At 36.2% G+C, this 21,653-nt stretch overlaps 1 protein-coding gene across 1 annotated transcript in view; it reads left to right on the forward strand.

Moving 5' to 3' along the window:
• LOC127880668 (uncharacterized) overlaps window positions 1-19,846 on the forward strand; it is a 52,151-nt gene extending 32,305 nt beyond the window's left edge. The window contains exons 7-10 of the mRNA XM_052427999.1: window positions 5,259-5,376; window positions 6,178-6,244; window positions 14,177-14,297; window positions 17,362-19,846. Coding sequence (XP_052283959.1) covers window positions 5,259-5,376; window positions 6,178-6,244; window positions 14,177-14,297; window positions 17,362-17,475 — 420 coding nt within the window. The 3' untranslated portion in view covers window positions 17,476-19,846. The remainder of the gene's footprint in view (window positions 1-5,258; window positions 5,377-6,177; window positions 6,245-14,176; window positions 14,298-17,361) is intronic.
• The last annotated feature ends 1,807 nt before the right edge of the window (window positions 19,847-21,653 follow it).

The raw sequence follows: 21,653 nt of genomic DNA on the forward strand, positions 1-21,653 counted from the left end.
AACTAGTTTGTTTGCTTGTTGTTTTTGGTTTGTTTATTTTGCAATTTTAATCCCCTGATCACATGTGACTTTACGCTTTTCATAAATAAATACTTTTGATAGAAAATACTGTTCGAAAATGTACAAAGATACGTGGTCTCATTTTGCTGTGTGGACTGGTCGGATGTGTGACACCTTTAAAATGCAATAACCAGTACCCTGTATAGTTTTACCTCTAAACAAATCCAGCTTTTCTTGGTCAAGGAGAGGGCGCGGTTTTCCCACTCCTGTTCTCCTCATGTCGGCCAGCTTGTGCAGGGTAAAACCTGGTATTCAAGTCCATACATCAGGTAGTCTCTCTTTTGCTCCCTTTTTTGGCAGGCGATGCGATGATGCACATTCTTTCCAAAGAATCTTCTGATCAATGTAAATTTCACGGTCACCATGGGGTTTAACCTTTGAATTTAAAAGTTCTCATATAATATGGGGGAAAAATCTGTTCATTAATGACCAAAAATAGGTATAAATAACTTTAAGATGACAATAACATAAAATACAGCCATAATAATTCAAATGGTGTTGTTTTTCTTTAAAATTGCATTACATTTACTCATCCATTTACATTTCCCAGTGACAACACATAAATATGATAATGATCATTATTAATTCAATAAACTAAATAAAAAAGGGATGCAGAATTGAAAATACGAACCTGTTACAACAGACTGTTCTTCAGTATTCCAAAAATACAGGCAGTTGTTGAACTAGACCATATCACTTTATATGTCTTTAACCACCCACTTTTAATCTCCTTTGCAACAAACTTATTGTTGATTTACACATTGTAGTAAATACACATTATTTTCATCACACAATACTTCATGCTGAAAGTATTTCAAGACATTTTACACTAGAATAATAAGTCTTAATTTGAGCTTAAAGTCAGTTGCTGATGCTGCTTGTTTTCAAAAAATAACTTCCTATCTGTGCTTCTCAAATAGATGGTGCCTGAACAAATCAGAAGTATATCAACACCCCTTACAATGTAGTTAGGCTTAGATGGAGGACAGATAGGGACTGGCTATTCTCTTATCTGATTCCATGCTGTGTCTAAGCCAAAAATTGCATAATTTGAGAAATATTGATAAGGCAGTCATTTCAACACCAAAATATTTATTGAATAATACACAGCACCCTTAACACATTATATTTAATTGTAAATATTTAAATATAACATGCTGAGTGGTTTTAGCAAATAATATTAATAGTTTAAATATTATCTTAATTGCCTTTTTTAAAATATATGTTTATGGTCAATGTGGTAGACATTAATTGTGTTAGGGTATAAATATCAGTATGAGAAAGTTCAAATACTTATTTATGTTGAGGAAATATAATTGATACTATCAAGCCCACATAATACTTTTGACACTTTCAATATTTTTAATTAGTTACACACAGTCTGATTTAGGTGGAATTTTTTAGAAATGTTTGAGATTAAAACGTAAGCAATAGGGTATGCATTGAAATTGTATGATAAAGTATGTAAACATTAAACAGGTTAATATGGACAACCAGTAATTATTCAAATTGCCCCTTATATTATTACAGGTTACTGAGATATATGTCTAAATTTATTCATTTGATGTAAATAAACTGTTAGAGCCTGCAACAATTTTGTTTCTTGTTCAATTTCTGTACAACATTTGCTAAACGGTTGTTAAAGACGCACTTTTTAAAAAGACTAGTGTGTTAAACATGTGTCTTTTTAGATACATCCGTTTAAAACAGATCATATGATAAAAACGCACTTATGAAATAAAAGACTAACTTAAATGCTTAAAAAAGACGCACATCAAAATAGAAAAACGCACTTTTGTGAGAAAAAACCCACATCTGTAAACCTTAAAACACACTTCTTAGATAAAAGATGCACTTCTTAATAAAAGACACACTTCTTAGATAAAAAACACACATTTTGCTCACATCTACACTCAAAAGCGCACTAATAGATGAAGAAAACACACAAAAAACGCACTTCCTAAATAAAAGACGCAGTTCTTAGATAAAAAACACATATTTTGCTCACATCTACACTCAAAAGCGCACTTCCAGATGAAGAAAACACACAAAAAACGCACTTTTTCACTATTATAACGCACTTGCAAAGCAAAAACGCACAAAAAAACTTTTAAGTGCGCTAATTGTGTGTTTTGGTAAAAAGTGCGTTTTTATTTGACAAGGGCAGTTTTATGAAGAAAAAACACTAGGCTTAAATGCCTGTTAACATTTATTGCTTGGGGCACACTTCCTTAGCTTAGTTCTAGGGCTTAAAAGATTTGTTTGAAGTGTACATAGTTGTCCTATTTATTTACAAGAAAACTGTTGTGCCTGTTTATTTCTGCCTTTCTACATGACACACATTACCTCCACTTGTAATAAACCCAAAACTCCATAACTTGAAAGCCACTGGTAGTTATAATCATTTTTATGCCCCTGGATCGAATGATCGGGGGTATATTGTTTTTGGCCTGTCTGTCTGTCTGTCTGTGATTCTGTCCCAAAACTTTAACCTTGGTTAGAGTCAAGGTTAAAGTTTTGCAATAACTTTTGCAATATTGAAGATAGCAACTTGATATTTGGCATGCATGTGTATCTCATGGAGCTGCACATTTTGAGTGGTGAAAGGTCAAGGTCATCCTACAAGGTCAAACATATGGCTTCAAAGAGGCGCAAAATGGGGCATTGTGTTTCTGACAAACACATCTCTTGTTTTTAATCACTGACTATTATGAAATAGCATAATCTCAGCGGATTATTGGCTACATTGGTATGGTTTTTAGCTCATCTATTTTTTGAAAAAAAATTATGAGCTATTGTCATCACCTTGGCGTCGGCGTCTGGTTAAGTTTTGTGTTTAGGTCCACTTTTCTCATAAAGTATCAAAGCTATTGCATTCAAACTTGGTACAATAACTAACTATCATGAGGGGACTGTGCAGGCAAAGTTAGATAACTCTTGCGTGCATTTTGACAGAATTATGTGCCCTTTTTATACGTAGAAAATTGAAAATTTGGTTAAGTTTTGTGTTTAGGTCCACTTTTCTCAGAAAGCATCAAAGCTATTGCATTCAAACTTGGTACACTTACTTACTATCATGAGGGGAATGGGCAGGCAAAGTTGGATAACTCTGGCGTGCATTTTGACAGAATTATGTGCCCTTTTTATACGTAGAAAATTGAAAATTTGGTTAAGTGTTGTGTTTAGGTCCACTTTATTCCTAAAGTATCAAAGCTATTGCTTTCATACTTGGGACACTTACTTACTATCATAAGGGGACTGTGAAGGCAAAGTTATGTAACTCTGACAGGCATTTTGACAGAATTTTTTTTATAATGGCCCCTTTATACTTAGAAAATTGAAAATTTGGTTAAGTGTTGTGTTTAGGTCCACTTTATTCCTAAAGTATCAAAGCTATTGCTTTCATACTTGCAACACTTACTTACTATCATAAGGGGACTGTGCAGGCAAAGTTATGTAACTCTGACTGGCATTTTGACAGAATTTTTTTATAATGGCCCCTTTATACTTAGAAAATTGAAAATTTTGTTAAGTTTTGTGTTTTGGGCCGCTTTACTCATACAGTATCATAGCTATTGCTTTCAGACTTAAAACACTCACAAACTATCATAAGGGGACTGTACGGAACAAGTTGCATAAATCTGGTTGTCATTTTGACGGAATTATGGCCCTTTTTTTACTTAGTAACTTTGAATTTTATGGTTAAATTTTGTGTTTACATCCTCTTTACTTCTAAAGTATCAAGGCTATTGCTTTCAAACTTCAAATACTTTCAAATTATCATTAGGGTACTGTACCTGGCAAGTTGAATTTTACCTTGACCTTTGAATGACCTTGACTCTTAAGGTCAAATAATTAAATTTTGCACAAATTTGCCATGACTTCGTTATTTATGATCAGATTTGATTGATACTTTGACAGAACAACTCTTACATGACATACTACAATAGACTCGACTTAAACCATCCCCCATGCCCCCCCCCCCCCCCCCCCCCAATCTCTCCCCCCCCCCAAATTTTTTTATTTTTATGCCCCCAGAACATAGGTTCTGGGTCAGTCAGTCAGTTAGTCCGTCCGGTTAGTTTCTGCTCAATAAGTCAAGCAATTGTCATCAGATCTTCACCAAATTTCATCAAAATGTGTAAGGCAATAACATTTAGGTCAAGTTCGATAATCGGCAGAATTGACCAACAATCCTGAGTTATGGCCCTTGATTCATTGTAAAATTTGTTTTTTTCTCGTTTCCGCTCAATGACTCGAGCAATTGTCATCAGATCTTTACCAAACTTCATAGCAATGTGTAAGGCAATAACATCTAGGTCAAGTTCGAAAATCAGCCAAATTGACCCAGACACTCCTGAGTTACGGCCGTTGAATCATCGAAAAATTGCGTTTTTTCTCGTTTCCGCTCAATAACTCCACCAATTGTTATCGATCTTCACCAAACTTCATAAAATTTGTAAGGCAATTAAATCTAGGTTAAGTTCGATAATCAGCCAAATTTACCCAGGCACTTCTGAGTTACGGCCCTTGAATCATTAAAAAATTGCGTTTCTGCTCGAAACATGCTCATAACTTCTATGTCGCTTCAGATGTAACCTTCATACTTGGTATGCATGTGTATATGGACAAGGCCTTTCCATACACACATAAATTTGACCCCTTTGACCTTGACCTTGAACTTAAGTTCCGCGTTTAGGTTTCGAAATCTGTGTTTAGGTTTCAAAAAGCATTTTTAGGGGCATATGTCTTCCGATGGAGACAGCTCTTGTTCATTTTATTTTTAAAGATCATCTTATAAATGACCACACTCTCACTCTATACCCCCCCCCCCCCCCCCCCCTGACCCCACTCAAACCCCCCCCCCCCCCCCCCCCCACCAATTTTTTGTTTTTGGAAACATGGTTAAAAAACAAAAATATTTATTTTATTATTTTATTTTTGAAAGACCGTCCAACTATCCCAAGAATCCCGGGCCCCCCCCCCCCCAAAAAAAAAATTTATTTTGTTTTTGCATTTTTATTTCTTATTATTGGAAGATAATGTAATAAATGACAGCACCCACACACTATACACCCCTCTCCACCCCACCCATCCATCTTTTTTGATTGAAGTATTGAGATAGTTCCCTTCACCTTTAAAAAGAAAAATAGATGAACGGTCTGCACCTGCAAGGCGATGCTCTTGTCTTATTACAGATGAAAAAAGCTCCTACATATGGGATGACATTGGCCGTTAACGAAGTGCTCACTGTCCTGGCGCCCAATGATACACACAGCAACAGAAATGTTGTGACTAGATATGGGCATATTGTAGGTAAGGCAAGTAGACCTTGGGTGGATTACCGAGTTAAACACAGTGATGCTGTACCTTACTAGTTACAAAAAGTTTGTTTCCTCAAATTTTAAATTGATTCATCTTTCTGTTTAAAAATGTTTGGGTCGTGTGAAATATTTGTACTTTTAAAATATATGAATAGTTATGATTCCATTAATTATTTGTAGAATGATCAAAGCTGCAATTTTTATAAAACTTAATGTTCCTCCATGCACAATGTCTAATGTGTAGAACAGTCATATAAGGTTGGAATAGAATATATGTTGTTGTTTTTTGTAAATAAAATTGTTTTTGAATGTTGCCTTAAAACAGTTTGACTATTAGATCCTATTACCAGATGAAAATCAATAGTATAACACAATCATATAAGCTTCAGCATTATACTATCGCTTTTTTTTAGATCAGATTTTGTTTTTTCCAAAAATTAGATAATATGTTTTTGTCAAGTATGGAAAGATAAAATCATCAAAAAAGGTAATATTTTATAATCATTAATAGAAAAAGGGAGGAAATAATAGGATAAATTAAATAGATTATAATGTGAGTTTTGAATAAAGATCAAGTTTATCATACTCAGCTCGAACCATGGTAGCTAACATGGTTCTAAGCCTCACATGATTAACTTGATCTTTATCCAAAACTCACATAATATTCGCTATATACTCAGCAAAATTATTAACGTTTTGCTCGCAAGGAATAAATGCAAGTGTACAAGTATGCATGGATCAGCTCACGATTTAATTGCCTCTTATTGAAAAGGTTTGTTTGTGCTTATTGTAGATTTTGAGATATTTGTTGGTGACGATGGAAAGGCAAAGAAACTTGAGGAGGCTGCCGGAGCTACGAGGTTGGTGTGACAGCGTTTTTGATGACTAATCTAAATGATCAGGGACTAGTATCACAAGAATGCTTCATTCAATATGTTTACTCAACTTTTTTTCTAAGTTTTTGTAAAATAAGTTTACCATAATCATCATGATCAATATGGTGTTGACAGAATATTTTTTTAAGTTTTGAGTCGGCCTCGATCCTTAGTTTGAGGAGGAATATGTACATATTCTTGTACAGTGATTTTTTTTGCTTTTATTTTAACAGCCTGTGCCATTTGAATTGGGAAATTAGCGCGATAAACCATGAAATTGGGAAAAATAGCGCGATAAACCATGAAATTGGGAAAAATTAAGCATTACAAATATGATTATAAGTAACAGAATTAATATTGTTTTTAAGTGCATGTTCAGGGGGTTTTCTAGCCATTTTGAGAAAAAAAATCTGGTCAAATTGGGATTTTTTTACAATCAATTAAAAAGGCGAATTTGAAAATTATTTATCGACAAAAAGGACAACATTAAAGTTATATATTTTGTAGGATGTTAAAGAAATAAAGTTGAGATATAGAGTTAAGAAATCATAATTAAGTCATAGGAGACTTCTTTCTTTAAAAAAAATAAATGTTTTTTTGGAAATTGGGCTTTTTTGGGGAAAATTTTGGTCAGATTTTTGGGAAAAAACGTGGAATTTTGCAATAGGGAAGCAGCCGAAAATCGGCTGTAATTTTGAGCAAAAAAAATCACTGTTGTAGCTGAGATTTGAGATTGTTTGTGCGCGGACGGACATTCTCAATAATCAGCGGATTGGAAACTTAAATGTCATCGTCTGAGTTAAGCTTACAAAATTGAGAATGTTCATGATACTGGGCCCATGCCTGTGCCTTTATCCCATTTATGACTAGTGGACTCTTCCATCCTTCTATAGTGGATCAGTTTATTTCCAAAATTAGGGATGTCTAATTTATTTATTTCTATATTTCGAATATTTCTTACGGAAATTCCTTTTAGCAAACAGTGCAGACCCTGATGAGACAGACGCCGCATTATGCGGCGTCTTATAGCAAACAGCGCAGACCCTGATGAGACGCCGCATCATGCAGCGTCTCATCTGGGTCTACGCTGTTTGCCAAGGCCTTTTTTCTAGACACTAAGCATAAATGGGTTAAGTAATTGAGTTCCTTGGGTCTTGTTGTGCTCAGTAAGTCTGCATAAAATGATAAAAAAAATTATACTGACTACTCTGTGTTTCTTAAGCAATTAAATTGGTTCATGTTGAAACATATTCCTGCAATAATTGCCCATGAACATAGATGTGTGGCGGTATTAATTCATGTTTTAAAATGATCTCTAATAATCTAAAAATTCAAAATAACGATACTGTAACAAACAGAACACTCTAATTTATCACAGTTTATTGGAAAATCATCCACTTTATTCAGAGGGTATTCATTAAGATCCATGAGACAGGTACATGTAAATTACCCTGCTTTTTAGCTCACCTGATTGCTCAGGTGAGCTTTTCTGACTGGTCTTTGTCCGTCGTCCGTCTGTCAGTCCGTTAACATTTGCTCGTAAGCACTCTAGAGGCCACATTTCTTGTCCCATCTTCATGAAACTTGGTCAGAAGCTTTACCCCAATAAAATCTCGGCCGAGTTTGAAACTGGGTTGTGCTGGGTCAAAAACTAGGTCACTAGGTAAAAAAAACACAAAAAACTTGTAAACACTGTACAAGTCACATTTTATGTTCAATCTTCATGTAACTTTGTCAAAATGTTTGTCTTAATGATATCTTGATTGAGTTCAAAAGTGGTTCCGGTCTGTTGAAAAACATGGCCGCCAGTGGGCGGGGCAGTTTTCCTTATTTGGCTATAGAGAAACCTTGTAAACACTAGAAGTCACAATTTTTGCCCAATCATCATGAAAGTTGGTCAAAACATTGGTTTTATTGATATCTTGGACGAGTTCGACAATGGTTCGGATCGGTGAAAAAACATGGCCGCCAGTGGGCGGGCATTTTTCTCTATGTGTATATAGTGAAAACGTTAACACTCTAGAAGTCACATTTTTGGACCAATTTTCATGAAATTAGGTCAGAACATTTTTTTCTTTGATACAACAGTTGAGTTCAAAAATGGTTTCGGTCAAACCTTGTGATAGAACACTATGAGAGTCACATTTGTATGCTCCCCTTCGAAGAAGAAAGGGTTTATTGTTTTGCTCATGTCGGTCTGTATGTCTGTCCACCAGATGGTTTCCGAATGATAAGTCAAGAACGTTTAGGCCTAGGATCATGAAACGTCATAGGTTCATTGAACATGACTCGCAGATGACCCCTATTGATTTTGAGGTCACTAGGTCAAAGGTCAAGGTCACGGTGACCCGAAATAGTAAAATGGTTTCCGGATGATAACTCAAGAACGCTTACGCCTAGGATCATGAAACTTCATAGGTACATTGATCATAACTTGCAGATGACCCCTATTGATTTTGAGGTCACTAGGTCAAAGGTCAAGGTCACGATGACCCGAAATAGTAAAATGGTTTCTGGATGATAACTCAAGAACGCTTATGCCTAGGATCATGAAACTTCATAGGTACATTGATCGTGACTCACAGATGACCCCTATTGATTTTCAGGTCACTAGATCAAAGGTCAAGGTCATGGTGACCCGAAACAGTAAACTGGTTTCTGGATGAAAGCTCATGAACGCTAATGCCTAAAATCATGAAAGTTCATAGGTACATTGATCATGACTTGCAGATGACCCCTATTGATTTTCAGGTCACTAGGTCAAAGTGACCCGAAATAGTAAATTGGTTTCCGGACGATAACTCAAGAACGCTTATGCTTAGGATCATGAAACTTCATAGGTACATTGATCATGACTTGCAGATGACCCCTATTGATTTTCAGGTCACTAGGTCAAAGGTCAAGGTCACGGTGACTCAACTTAGAAAAATAGTTTCCGGGTGATAACTCAAGAATGCTTACGCCTAGGATCATGAAACTTCATAGGTACATTGAGGTGACCCAAAATAGTAAAATTGTTTTACTCAAGAACGCTTATGCCTAGGATGATAAAACTTCATAGGTACATTGATCATGACTCGCAGATGACCCCTATTGATTTTCAGGTCACTAGGTCAAAGGTCAAGATCACGGTGTTTTAACTTATAAAAATGGTTTCCAGATGATAACTCAAGAAGGCCTATGCCTAGGATCATGAAACTTCATAGGTACATTGATCTTGACTTGCAGATGACCCGTATTGACTTTCAGGTCACTAGGTCAAGGTCACGGTTACTTGACACAGTAAACTGGTTTTTGGATGATAACTCAAGAAAGCTTACGCCTAGGATCATGAAACAATATAATGGTCAAGTTGATAGAATTTTTTTATTAAATCAATCAAATATGAAATTTATCATGTAGATGTTTTGAACATCATATAACTTTTGTTATCCATCTGACATGTGTGCATTATAAAGGTGGGGTTTAAAGGTTAAAGGTGCGGTTTATCGAAGCAGACTATAAACCGCACCTTTAACCTTTTTATTATAATCATTGCATCTTTTTTTAAGATGTTTGTGGTTTAAATTTTTATTTTGTTTTGGTAATTAAACACAAAGCACTAAATTGACAATTTCCAGACAGACTAACTGTGGGCTGACCTTGAAACGATGCAAGATGGAATGTAATTCATTTGTTTGTTTTGTAATTTAAAATCTTAACATGTTAACTATGAAAACACTATACAATTATTATTGTGTTATCAGACTAGGACACTACAGTTCATATGTGCTCTAAAATCTACAAGTTCACAAGAACAAACACACACAACTCAATTTGATTTCAACCCATTGATGCCTAACATTGATAATGAGAGAGAGGAAGGAATGCGTCATGCTGAAGGATACACACATTGATTGTTTATGAAGTTAATGTATGGGATCAGGAATAAGATTTTGCTGTAACTTGTTGGTGTGTGAGCTCTGGTCAAAAGGCTGTGTTTAAAGAAGACATTAACAATGGATATATGCTACTGCTGATAAAGGGTTCTAAAATATACAGCTACATGTACCAAATTTAGGTTTGGAATGTAAAACGCTAACTGTTGGCTACATTGATCATGACTCACCAATGACCCCTATTGATCTTCTCGTCACTAGGTCAAAGGTGACAGTCACAGTGATTCAAAATACAAAAATTGGTTTTCAAATGATAACTCAAAAACACTTTCACCTAGGATAAAGACTTCATTGGTACATTGATCATGATTATAAAAATACCCCTTTTAAATTTCAAATCACTACATCAAAGATCATCATCACAGTGACTCAAAACAATAAAATTGTTTCTTGATATTTACTGACAATGTTTACGCCTAGATTCATGATCTTCTTAGTTACATTGATCATGACTGGCAGATGACCAACATAATGTTCAAGTCACTAGGTCAAACGTCTTAATAACAATGACTCAACACTGTAAAATGGTGTCCAGATGACAACTCAAGAAACCAAGGTCAAAAGTCAAAGTCAAAATGACTAGTATATTCATATTCACACAATTGCTGCCATTACAACTGACAGCCCATATGCAGGCATGCATGTTTTACAAACAGCCCAATACATCTGGTAAAAATTCAATGAACACACTCTTCTCAGGTGAGGGAACTAGGGCCATCTTGGCCCTCTTGTTTATTAACATTGCATGGTGATTGAGTATTTGTCCCTTTCCAACTGTTGGAAAAATTTACCTATGCATAAAAATGTTGTTTTTAGCTCACCTGAGCACAACGTGCTCATGGTGAGCTTTTGTTATCGCTTTTTGTCCGTCGTCCGTTGTGCAGCGTCAACATTTGCCTTGTTAACTCTCTAGAGGCCACATTTATTGTCCATCTTCATGAAATTTGGTCAGAAGATTGGTTGCAATGATATCTTGGATGAGTTCGAAAATGGTTACGTTTGCTTGAAAAACATGGCTGCCAAGGGGCGGGGCATTTTTCCTTATATGGCTATAGTAAAATCTTGTTAACACTCTAGAGGCCACATTTATTGTCTGATCTTCATAATACTTGGTCAGAAGATTCATCCCAATAATATCTTGGACCTATTCGAAAATGATGCCGGTTGGTTGAAAAACATGGCCGCCAGGGGGCGGGGCATTTTTCCTTATATGGCTATAGTAAAACCTTGTAAACACTCTAGAGGTCACATTTATTTTCCGATCATCACGAAACTTGGTCAGAAGATTTGTCCAAATGATATCTTGGATGAGTTTTAAATGGTTTTGGTTGCTTTAAAAACATGGCCACCAGGGGCGGGGCATTTTTCCTTATATGGCTATAGAAAAACCTTGTTAACACTCTAGAGGCCACATTTATTGTCCAATCTTCATGAAATTTGGTCAGAAGATTGGTCTCAATTATATCTTGGATGAGTTCAAAAATAATTATGTTTGCTCCAAAAAAATGGCTTCCAAGGGGCGGGGCATTTTTCCTTATATGGCTTTAGTAAAATCTTGTTAACACTCTAGAGGCCACATTTACTGTCAGATCTTCATGAAACTTGGTCAGAAGATTCATCTCGATAATATCTTGGACGAGTTCAAAATCGATGCTGGTTGGTTGAAAAACATGGCTGCCAGGGGGCGGGGCATTTTTCCTTAAATGGCTATAGTGAAACCTTGTTAACACTCTAGAGGCCACATTTATTTTCCGATCTTCGTGTAACTTGGTCAGAAGATTTGTCCCAATAATATCTTGTTATCTCAGGTGAGCGACTTTGGGCCTTTCAGGCCCTCTTGTTTTTCTACCTATTTATTTAAACTTGATCGCATCAAAAGCTGAAGGCTTATTGAAATGCTTTTGAGTCTGTCTCTGGATAGAACCAGTTCTTGTTGTCTTGTCTCTGGATAGAACCAGTTCTTGTTGTCTTGTCTCTGGATAGAACCAGTTCTTGTTGTCTTGTCTCTGGATAGAACCAGTTCTTGTTGTCTTGTCTCTGGATAGAACCAGTTCTTGTTGTCTTGTCTCTGGATAGAACCAGTTCTTGTTGTCTTGTCTCTGGATAGAACCAGTTCTTGTTGTCTTGTCTCTGGATAGAACCAGTTCTTGTTGTCTTGTCTCTGGATAGAACCAGTTCTTGTTGTCTTGTCTCTGGATAGAACCAGTTCTTGTTGTCTTGTCTCTGGATAGAACCAGTTCTTGTTGTCTTGTCTCTGGATAAGAACCAGTTCTTGTTGTCTTGTCTCTGGATAGAACCAGTTCTTGTTGTCTTGTCTCTGGATAGAACCAGTTCTTGTTGTCTTGTCTCTGGATAGAACCAGTTCTTGTTGTCTTGTCTCTGGATAGAACCAGTTCTTGTTGTCTTGTCTCTGGATAGAACCAGTTCTTGTTGTCTTGTCTCTGGATAGAACCAGTTCTTGTTGTCTTGTCTCTGGATAGAACCAGTTCTTGTTGTCTTGTCTCTGGATAGAACCAGTTCTTGTTGTCTTGTCTCTGGATAGAACCAGTTCTTGTTGTCTTGTCTCTGGATAGAACCAGTTCTTGTTGTCTTGTCTCTGGATAGAACCAGTTCTTGTTGTCTTGTCTCTGGATAGAACCAGTTCTTGTTGTCTTGTCTCTGGATAGAACCAGTTCTTGTTGTCTTGTCTCTGGATAGAACCAGTTCTTGTTGTCTTGTCTCTGGATAGAACCAGTTCTTGTTGTCTTGTCTCTGGATAGAACCAGTTCTTGTTGTCTTGTCTCTGGATAGAACCAGTTCTTGTTGTCTTGTCTCTGGATAGAACCAGTTCTTGTTGTCTTGTCTCTGGATAGAACCAGTTCTTGTTGTCTTGTCTCTGGATAGAACCAGTTCTTGTTGTCTTGTCTCTGGATAGAACCAGTTCTTGTTGTCTTGTCTCTGGATAGAACCAGTTCTTGTTGTCTTGTCTCTGGATAGAACCAGTTCTTGTTGTCTTGTCTCTGGATAGAACCAGTTCTTGTTGTCTTGTCTCTGGATAGAACCAGTTCTTGTTGTCTTGTCTCTGGATAGAACCAGTTCTTGTTGTCTTGTCTCTGGATAGAACCAGTTCTTGTTGTCTTGTCTCTGGATAGAACCAGTTCTTGTTGTCTTGTCTCTGGATAGAACCAGTTCTTGTTGTCTTGTCTCTGGATAGAACCAGTTCTTGTTGTCTTGTCTCTGGATAGAACCAGTTCTTGTTGTCTTGTCTCTGGATAGAACCAGTTCTTGTTGTCTTGTCTCTGGATAGAACCAGTTCTTGTTGTCTTGTCTCTGGATAGAACCAGTTCTTGTTGTCTTGTCTCTGGATAGAACCAGTTGTTGTTGTCTTGTCTCTGGATAGAACCAGTTCTTGTTGTCTTGTCTCTGGATAGAACCAGTTGTTGTTGTCTTGTCTCTGGATAGAACCAGTTCTTGTTGTCTTGTCTCTGGATAGAACCAGTTCTTGTTGTCTTGTCTCTGGATAGAACCAGTTCTTGTTGTCTTGTCTCTGGATAGATCCAGTTCTTGTTGTCTTGTCTCTGGATAGATCCAGTTCTTGTTGTCTTGTCTCTGGATAGAACCAGTTCTTGTTGTCTTGTCTCTGGATAGAACCAGTTCTTGTTGTCTTGTCTCTGGATAGAACCAGTTCTTGTTGTCTTGTCTCTGGATAGAACCAGTTCTTGTTGTCTTGTCTCTGGATAGAACCAGTTCTTGTTGTCTTGTCTCTGGATAGAACCAGTTCTTGTTGTCTTTGGGGGAAAAATCTAAAGAAATCTCTTTCAGCTGGGATTGAGCCCGTGACCACCTGGTCGCTAAGCAGACACAATAACCACTTCACCACAGCGACTTATAAATTCTATATATAAATTCAGAATTCTATCAATTAAATAAAGCCTTTGATAATTATTATATGCATTGCATTGTACTTTATTTTTGGTCTGGTTCATTATTTCATACCTAGGATATGGATCAAGGTTCAAGACTTCAGTTGCTTCCTGAAGGGCGGGGAAACACTCGTGCCGTCCCGTGCGACTGAGATCTGCATGCAGCATCTACTGGCGAAAAATCCCAACACTGTTTTTGTAAGCTGGCTTATTAACAAAGATATTGTATGCTATCATTGCTCATTGGTAACATTTAGTGTTATGAATTGTAAAAATGTTGCATGCTTCATTATGAATTTTCAAACAGTTTACCAATCTAAAATCTTAACAGATTTTATGCACTCATAATTAACGGTTAGTTTATAAAATTCATTTTACAAACATGATTCACTGAAAAAAGTTAGCCTGTTCATGTATTTGTTTAGGCTTTGGTAAAAAAGCTGAGCTGTTTGGTGCATGATGATTTTTAGCTCATCTATTTTTTTTTTTTTAATTATGAGCTATTGTCATCACCTTGGCGTCAGCTTCGGCGTCGGCGTCCGGTGAAGTTTTGCGTTTAGGTCCACTTTTCTCAGAAAGTATCAATGCTATTGCATTCAAACTTGGTACACTTACTTACTATCATGAGGGGACTGGGCAGGCAAAGTTAGATAACTCTGGCGTGCATTTTGACAGAATTATGTGCCCTTTTTATACTTAGAAAATTGAAAATTTTGGTTAAGTTTTGCGTTTAGGTCCACTTTTTTCAGAAAGTATCAATGCTATTGTATTCAAACTTGGTACACTTACTTACTATCATGACGGGACTGGGCAGGCAAAGTTAGATAACTCTGGCGTGCATTTTGACAGAATTATGTGCCCTTTTTATACTTAGAAAATTATACTTAGAAAATTGAAAATTTTGGTTAAGTTTTGTGTTTAGGTCCATTTTATTCCTTAAGTATCAAAGCTATTGCTTTCATACTTGCAACACTTACTAACTATCATAAGGGGACTGTGCAGGCAAAGTAATGATGTAACTCTGACTGGCATTTTGACAGAATTATGTGTCCTTTTTATACTTAGAAAATTGAAAATTTGGTTATGTTTTGTGTTTAGGTCCACTTTATTCCTACAGTATCAAAGCTATTGCTTTCATACTTGCAACACTTATTAACTATCGTAAGGGGACTGTGCAGGCAAAGTTATGTAACTCTGACTGGCATTTGGACGGAATTATGGGCCCTTTATACTTAGAAAATTGAAAGTTTGGTTAAGTTTTGTGTTTTGGTCCACTTTACCCCTAAAGTATCATAGATATTGCTTTCATACTTGGAACACTCGCAAACTATCATAAGGGTACAGTAAAAGGACAAGTTGCATAACTCTGGATGTCATTTTTATGGAATTATGGCCCTTTTTTGACTTAGTAACTTTGAATATATGGTTAAATTTTGTGTTTCGATCCACTTTACTTCTTAAGTATCAAGGCTATTGCTTTCAAACTTCAAATACTTTCATGCTATCATGAGGTTACTGTACCTGGCAAGTTGAATTTTACCTTGACCTTTGAATGACCTTGACTCTCAAGGTCAAATTATTAAATTTTGCTAAAATTGCCATAACTTCTTTATTTATGATTAGATTTGATTGATACTTTGACAAAACTACTCTTACCTGACATACCACAATAGACTTCACCGAAACCATCGCCCGTGCCCCCCCCCCCTATTTTTTTTTTTTTTGTTAGATCATCTCACAAATGACCACCACACCCTCACACTATACCCCCCCCCCCCCTACCCCACCCCCTCCCCAATTTTTTTTTTAAACGGTTAAAAAACAAAACTATTTATTTTGATTATTTTATGTTTGAAATACCGTCCAACCATCGCACCCACCCCTCCCTCCTTTGTGATTGAAAATGAGAGTCCATTCACCTTTAAAAAGAAAATAGATGAGCGGTCTGCACCCGCAAGGCGGTGCTCTTGTTATGTTAGTTTCCGCTCAATAAGTCAAGTAATTGTCATCAGATCTTCACCAAACTTCATGAATATGTGTTAGGCTATAACATCTAGGTCAAGTTTGATAATCGGCCAAATTGACCTAAACACTCCTGAGTTACGGCCCTCGAATTATCGTAAAATTGGGATTTTTCTCGTTGCCGCTCAATAACTCGAGCAAATGTCATAGGATCTTCACCTGATCTTCACCAAACTTCATGAACATGTGTAAAGTCATAAGATCTAGGTCAAGTTCAATAATCAGCTAAATTGACCATGACACTCCTGAGTTACTGCCCTTGAATCATCGAAAAATTGAGTTTTTTCTCGTTTCCGCTCAATAACTCAAGCAATTGTCATCGGATCTTCACCAAACTTCATAAAAACTAGTAAGGCAATAAAATCTAGGTTAAGTTCGATAATAGGCCAAATTGACCAAAACACTCTGAGTTACTAACCTTGAATCATCGAAAAATTGAGTTTGTTCTCGTTTCCGCTCAATAACTCAAGCAATTTGTCATCCGATCTTCACCAAACTTCATAAAAATGTGTGAGGCAAAACAATCTAGGTTAAGTTCGAAATCAGCCAAATTTACCCAGGCATATGCGAGTTATGGCTCTTGAATCATCAAAAAATTGCGTTTCCACTCCAAAAATGCTCATTACTTCTATGTCGCTTCAGATGTAACTTTCATATTTGGTATGCATGTGTATATGGACAAGGCCTTTCATTACGCACACAAATTTTGACCCCTTTGACCTGGACCTTGAACTTAGGGTCCTCGTTAAGGTTTCAAAATCTGCATTTAGGTTTCGAAAAAGCGTTTTTTGGGGGCATATGTCTTCCGATGGAGACAGCTCTTGTTTTTTAGTATTTTCCTTTTTATGAAAGAAATTTCTTATAGTTTTTTTTCTCTTATATAAACATAAGTGAATTAGTAAAAACATATTTCCAACTCAAATTGTCAATTGAATTTTGGCGATTAACATGCTATTTCTTGATATTTGTAGTCTTTTTACATTTTGAAAGATGATCCTTTGTAGCCGTAAGATCTGGGAATAAGGCTGCAATATTTATGGAAATATTATATGAGTTGAGTTCTGAGAAAACTGGGCATTATGCATGTGCGTAAAGTGTCGTAAAGATTAGCCAGTGCAGTCCGCAAAAATCCAATTTAAGCGGAAAGTGTCGTCCCTGATTAGCCTGTGCGGACTGCATAGGCTAATCTGGGACGACACTTAACGCACATGCATTATGCCCATACACATATTATTTGTAGGTTCCACATGCAGAATGGGTCCGTCACATCGCCAAGCGTATAGATCAGCTGATGTACTTGGAGAGGAAAATCAGAGAATGTGCTCAAGTGAAGGAGATTCCAAAAATGCCTTGATTTTGTACCCATTTTTCAGTTTCTGCTTAAGCAAAAAATCCATATATTTTTATGCTCCCCAAAATAAATAAAGTCGCCGCTTCGTCAGTCCCTCAGTGTGTCCGTCCGTGCAAAATTTTTGTCTGGGCTATTTCTCAGCAACTAATGACTGGAATTCAATCAAACTTTATGGGAAGCTTCACTACCAAGAGGACATGTGCATATTATCAGCGGGTTCTGATCGGATGATTTTTCACAGAGTTATGGCCCTTTGAAATTTTCTATATAAAAATTATTGTCCCCCCAACTACTGTGCCCTCAAGACGTTTTCTTTTTATCTGAATATATAGTGCAATATTGTGACAAAAAAACTTTGGGGAGCATCACCCGTCTCCGACGGTTTCTTGTTTTACTGGTCGCAAAGTCTGGAATCCAAAATCGTGCAACTATTACCAGCAATTAAATGTGTACTTGACCAACATTTTTCACCGGCGATGAGGTCACGTATGGAGAAATTTATCTTGGACTTATAGAAGTTAAACAGACATTAACGCTTTGCATGCTGGGTAATTTGTCTTCTGCTAAAATGTCGTCTGCTGAATTTCTAAAATAAGCATTTTCTTCATTTTTTTTCAAAGAATACTATCAGAATAGCAAACAGTTTGGATCCTGATGAGACGCCACGTTCTGTGGCGTCTCATCTGGATCCAAACTGTTTGCAAAGGCCTTTAAAATTCGGCTCCAGCGCTTTAAGGGTTAACACAATTTGGCAAACTTTTGCAGGGACTGGTTTTGGTTAATTGTGCAGCAGATAAGAAAGAGGTATAGTGTTAAATTATTGTGGGAAAACTGGGCTTAACCCATTTATGCCTAGGTGACTCTCCCATCCTTCTAAATTGGTTCAATTTATTTCCAAAATTAGGGATGTCTAGTATATTTATTTCTATATTTAAAATATTTCTTACAGAAATTCCTTTAAGCAAACAGTGCAGACCCATAATATGAGACGCCCTATCATGCGGCGTCTCATCTGGGTCTACGCTGTTTGCCAAGACCTTTTTTTTGTAGATGCTAGGCATAAATGGGTTACTGCGTGTGTGTAGTGATGTCCAAGACTTGCCTGTGCAGTCTGAACATAATCTGGTATAGCACTTTTAGCACATGCATTAAGCCCAGTTTTCCCAGAACAAGGCTCAATTTTTTTTATGTGAAAGCAAACACCAAACTGAATGATTGCATCGGAATGTGTACATATTTTATCATACATAGTGAAAGAAATTAGAAAAAAAAAAAAATCTTGACTTTTAGTGTTAAGACCTCTTGCTCAGCGTTCATACTCTTGAAAGGTTCAATTACAAAAATAATGCCAACAATATATATTGTGTATTTGTGTCTAAGATTAGAAATATATTAATTGTTTTATTGATATGCATTGTTTTGTTAGATTGTTTTTCAAGTGTGATTGATGCTTTAAATTTTAGTTATGATTTACTTGAAACTTATATTGGACTGAAAGTCTTTCCACATAAATAACTATAAACATTTCTTTTGGTCTCTTTCAACAGCAGACTCTTGTTATACAACATTTGTTCAATGCTAGACTAATTTAACCCCTTTTGAAGTTAATTATTCATTGTAAACATAATTGTGTATTAAAGGGGCCTTTTCACATTTTGGTAAATTGACAAAATTATAAAAAATTGTTTCAGATTTGCAAATGTTCTTTTTAGTTATGATATTTGTGAAGAAACAGTAGTACTGAGCTTTTACCACGCTCTAAAATAGCGATTATATGCATCTTTTGGCGATTTAAAAATTATAAAGCATTGCAACGCGAGAAGGTTGAATAATTTGGAGAGTTCTTGTGTTGTCGTTATATTTTGTGAAACTATGAGGAATGCTTATATAAAGTATAAAATACATCCTTGATTGTATAAGCACAGATGGCGGAGTGGTCTAAGTGGTAGACTTTTACTCCAACAAACCAGGGGTCAGTGGTTCAAGCCCTGATAGGGATAACTTTTTTTTCTTTTTTTAAATGTATTCTTGTTTTTTTTACTGGAGCTTTTTAGATCAAATATTTACATTTATCAATATAAAGCATCTAATGACAAACTTCAATACATGCCAAAATCTATGAAAAGGCCCCTTTAAGTGTCTTCAATATGTACTTGTACTTTATAGCATTAACAGGAATAATGACAACCCTAATTAAATGTGGCAACAGCTAAAAAAAGGTTTTTAAGTATTATTTGACTTTATATATATATATATATATATTTCTTACGCTTTATGTCTTTAATGGATTAACTGTAATTTTGAATCTGGATTTTAATAGAATTGAGATGTCATGCTGATTGTTCAAGGATGGAATAAACTGTTACTTAATCAAGTTGTTTTATTGCAGTGGATGTATTTAGTGAGACCAAAAAATCCATCATATGAGTCGTTGGAACCATGGAACTAGCATATGTGGGTGTTGTTCCTGGAAAACGGTGTGTAAAGTGTCGTCCCAGAGTAGCCTGTGAAATAAGCTTAGGTTAATCAGGGACATACTTTCAGCTTTTAAGGAATTTTTCATGTAAAGACGGTCTCTTTTATACTAAAATTTAGGTAAGGCCCTGCTTAGGCTCATCTGGGAGGACATTTTGCACATGCATTAAACCTTTGCATGCTGGGAAATTGTCTTCTGCTAAAATGTCGTCTGCTGAATTTCTAAAATAAGCATATTCTTCGAATTTTTTCAAAGAATACTATCAGAATAGCAAACAGTTTGGATCCTGATGAGACGCCACGTTCTGTGGCGTCTCATCTGGATCCAAACTGTTTGCAAAGGCCTTCAAAATTCGGTTCCCGCACTGAAAGGGTTAATCTTAGTTTACCTAAAAATAGTCTTATTTGATGGCATTCAAACATGTGTATTTGCCGGCAATCTCTTGCAACACCTGTATGTTGAGATTCATTATTCAATGATACATCAGTGGGGCTTATGACTGGGAGCCCGTTTTATTAAAAAAACGTACACAAAAATAAAACTGGAAATTAAATTTTTACATTCGCCTCTTGTCCCTCTTGTCTCATCAACAATTACCATCTTAAAACTAGAGGCCATATTTATTGTCCCATCTTCATGAATCTTGGTCATAATATTTTTCCCAACGATATCTTGGTCAAGTTCGAAACTTGGTCAAGTGTTGACAAAAACAAGGCCAGAAATTCAAATTAGAGAAAATTATTGTCAACATTCTAGGAGTCGCATGTGTTGTCCAATCTTCATAAAACTTGGTCAGAACATCTAATGGTATCTTGGCCGAGTTCGACAATGGTTCAGGTCTGTTAAAAAACATGGTCGTCAGTGGGCGGGGAAGTTTACCCTATATGGCTGTAGTAAAACCTTAATACTCTTAAAGTCACATTTATAGTCCAATCTTCATGTAATATTGCCATAACAATTGCTCTAATGACATCTCGTAAGAGTTCTAAAGTGGTTCCGGTTACTCAAAAACATGCCTGCCAGAGGGTTGGGTAGTTTTTCTTTATATGATGATAGTTTAACCTTGTAAACTCTCTAGAAGTCGCATTTTCAGTCTAATCTTCATGAAACAATTCATGACTTTTATTCATTTTCATTATTGTAAAGATAGACCGGAACAATCAAAAGGCAAGTTAATGGCGAGTTTTTTTTTTGTAGCGCTATGCTTGCATTGCGTTTATATTAAGATTGAAATAGTTTACGTTTCCTCAGTGAAGAGGTTAAAATATCTCAAAACTTGTCTATATTGCTGCTGTTGTTTGATCATTTATTTCATGTAACTAAGAACGAGGAGATTAATAAAATGAACGAAGATTAATTTCGGCCTTTTTATATGCCTGCTTCATTTACACACGTTTTAATGTACAATATATGGAGTTAATACCCCCGCCAAAGGCAGAGTGATATAGAAGTTGCGTTGTCCGTCTGTCAGTCCGTCCGTCACAACATTAATTATAGGCGGGGATATCAGTTAAAAAATATTGCTTGTTTGAAATGAAATAAAATGTAACATTGGAACCGTGCGAAATAACGTACAATTATATTATTGATAACAATTGTTGTCTGTCTATGTATAATATGTGTTTGGAAAAGGGTTTGTGCGTTTTAAATATAAACAATTCGAACACGTCCTTAAAAAAAGAGAACACCCTGCGTCCGTGTCGAG

This window comes from Dreissena polymorpha, chromosome 5 (genome assembly GCF_020536995.1).
Source record: "Dreissena polymorpha isolate Duluth1 chromosome 5, UMN_Dpol_1.0, whole genome shotgun sequence".
NCBI classification, from domain to species: Eukaryota; Metazoa; Mollusca; class Bivalvia; order Myida; family Dreissenidae; genus Dreissena; species Dreissena polymorpha.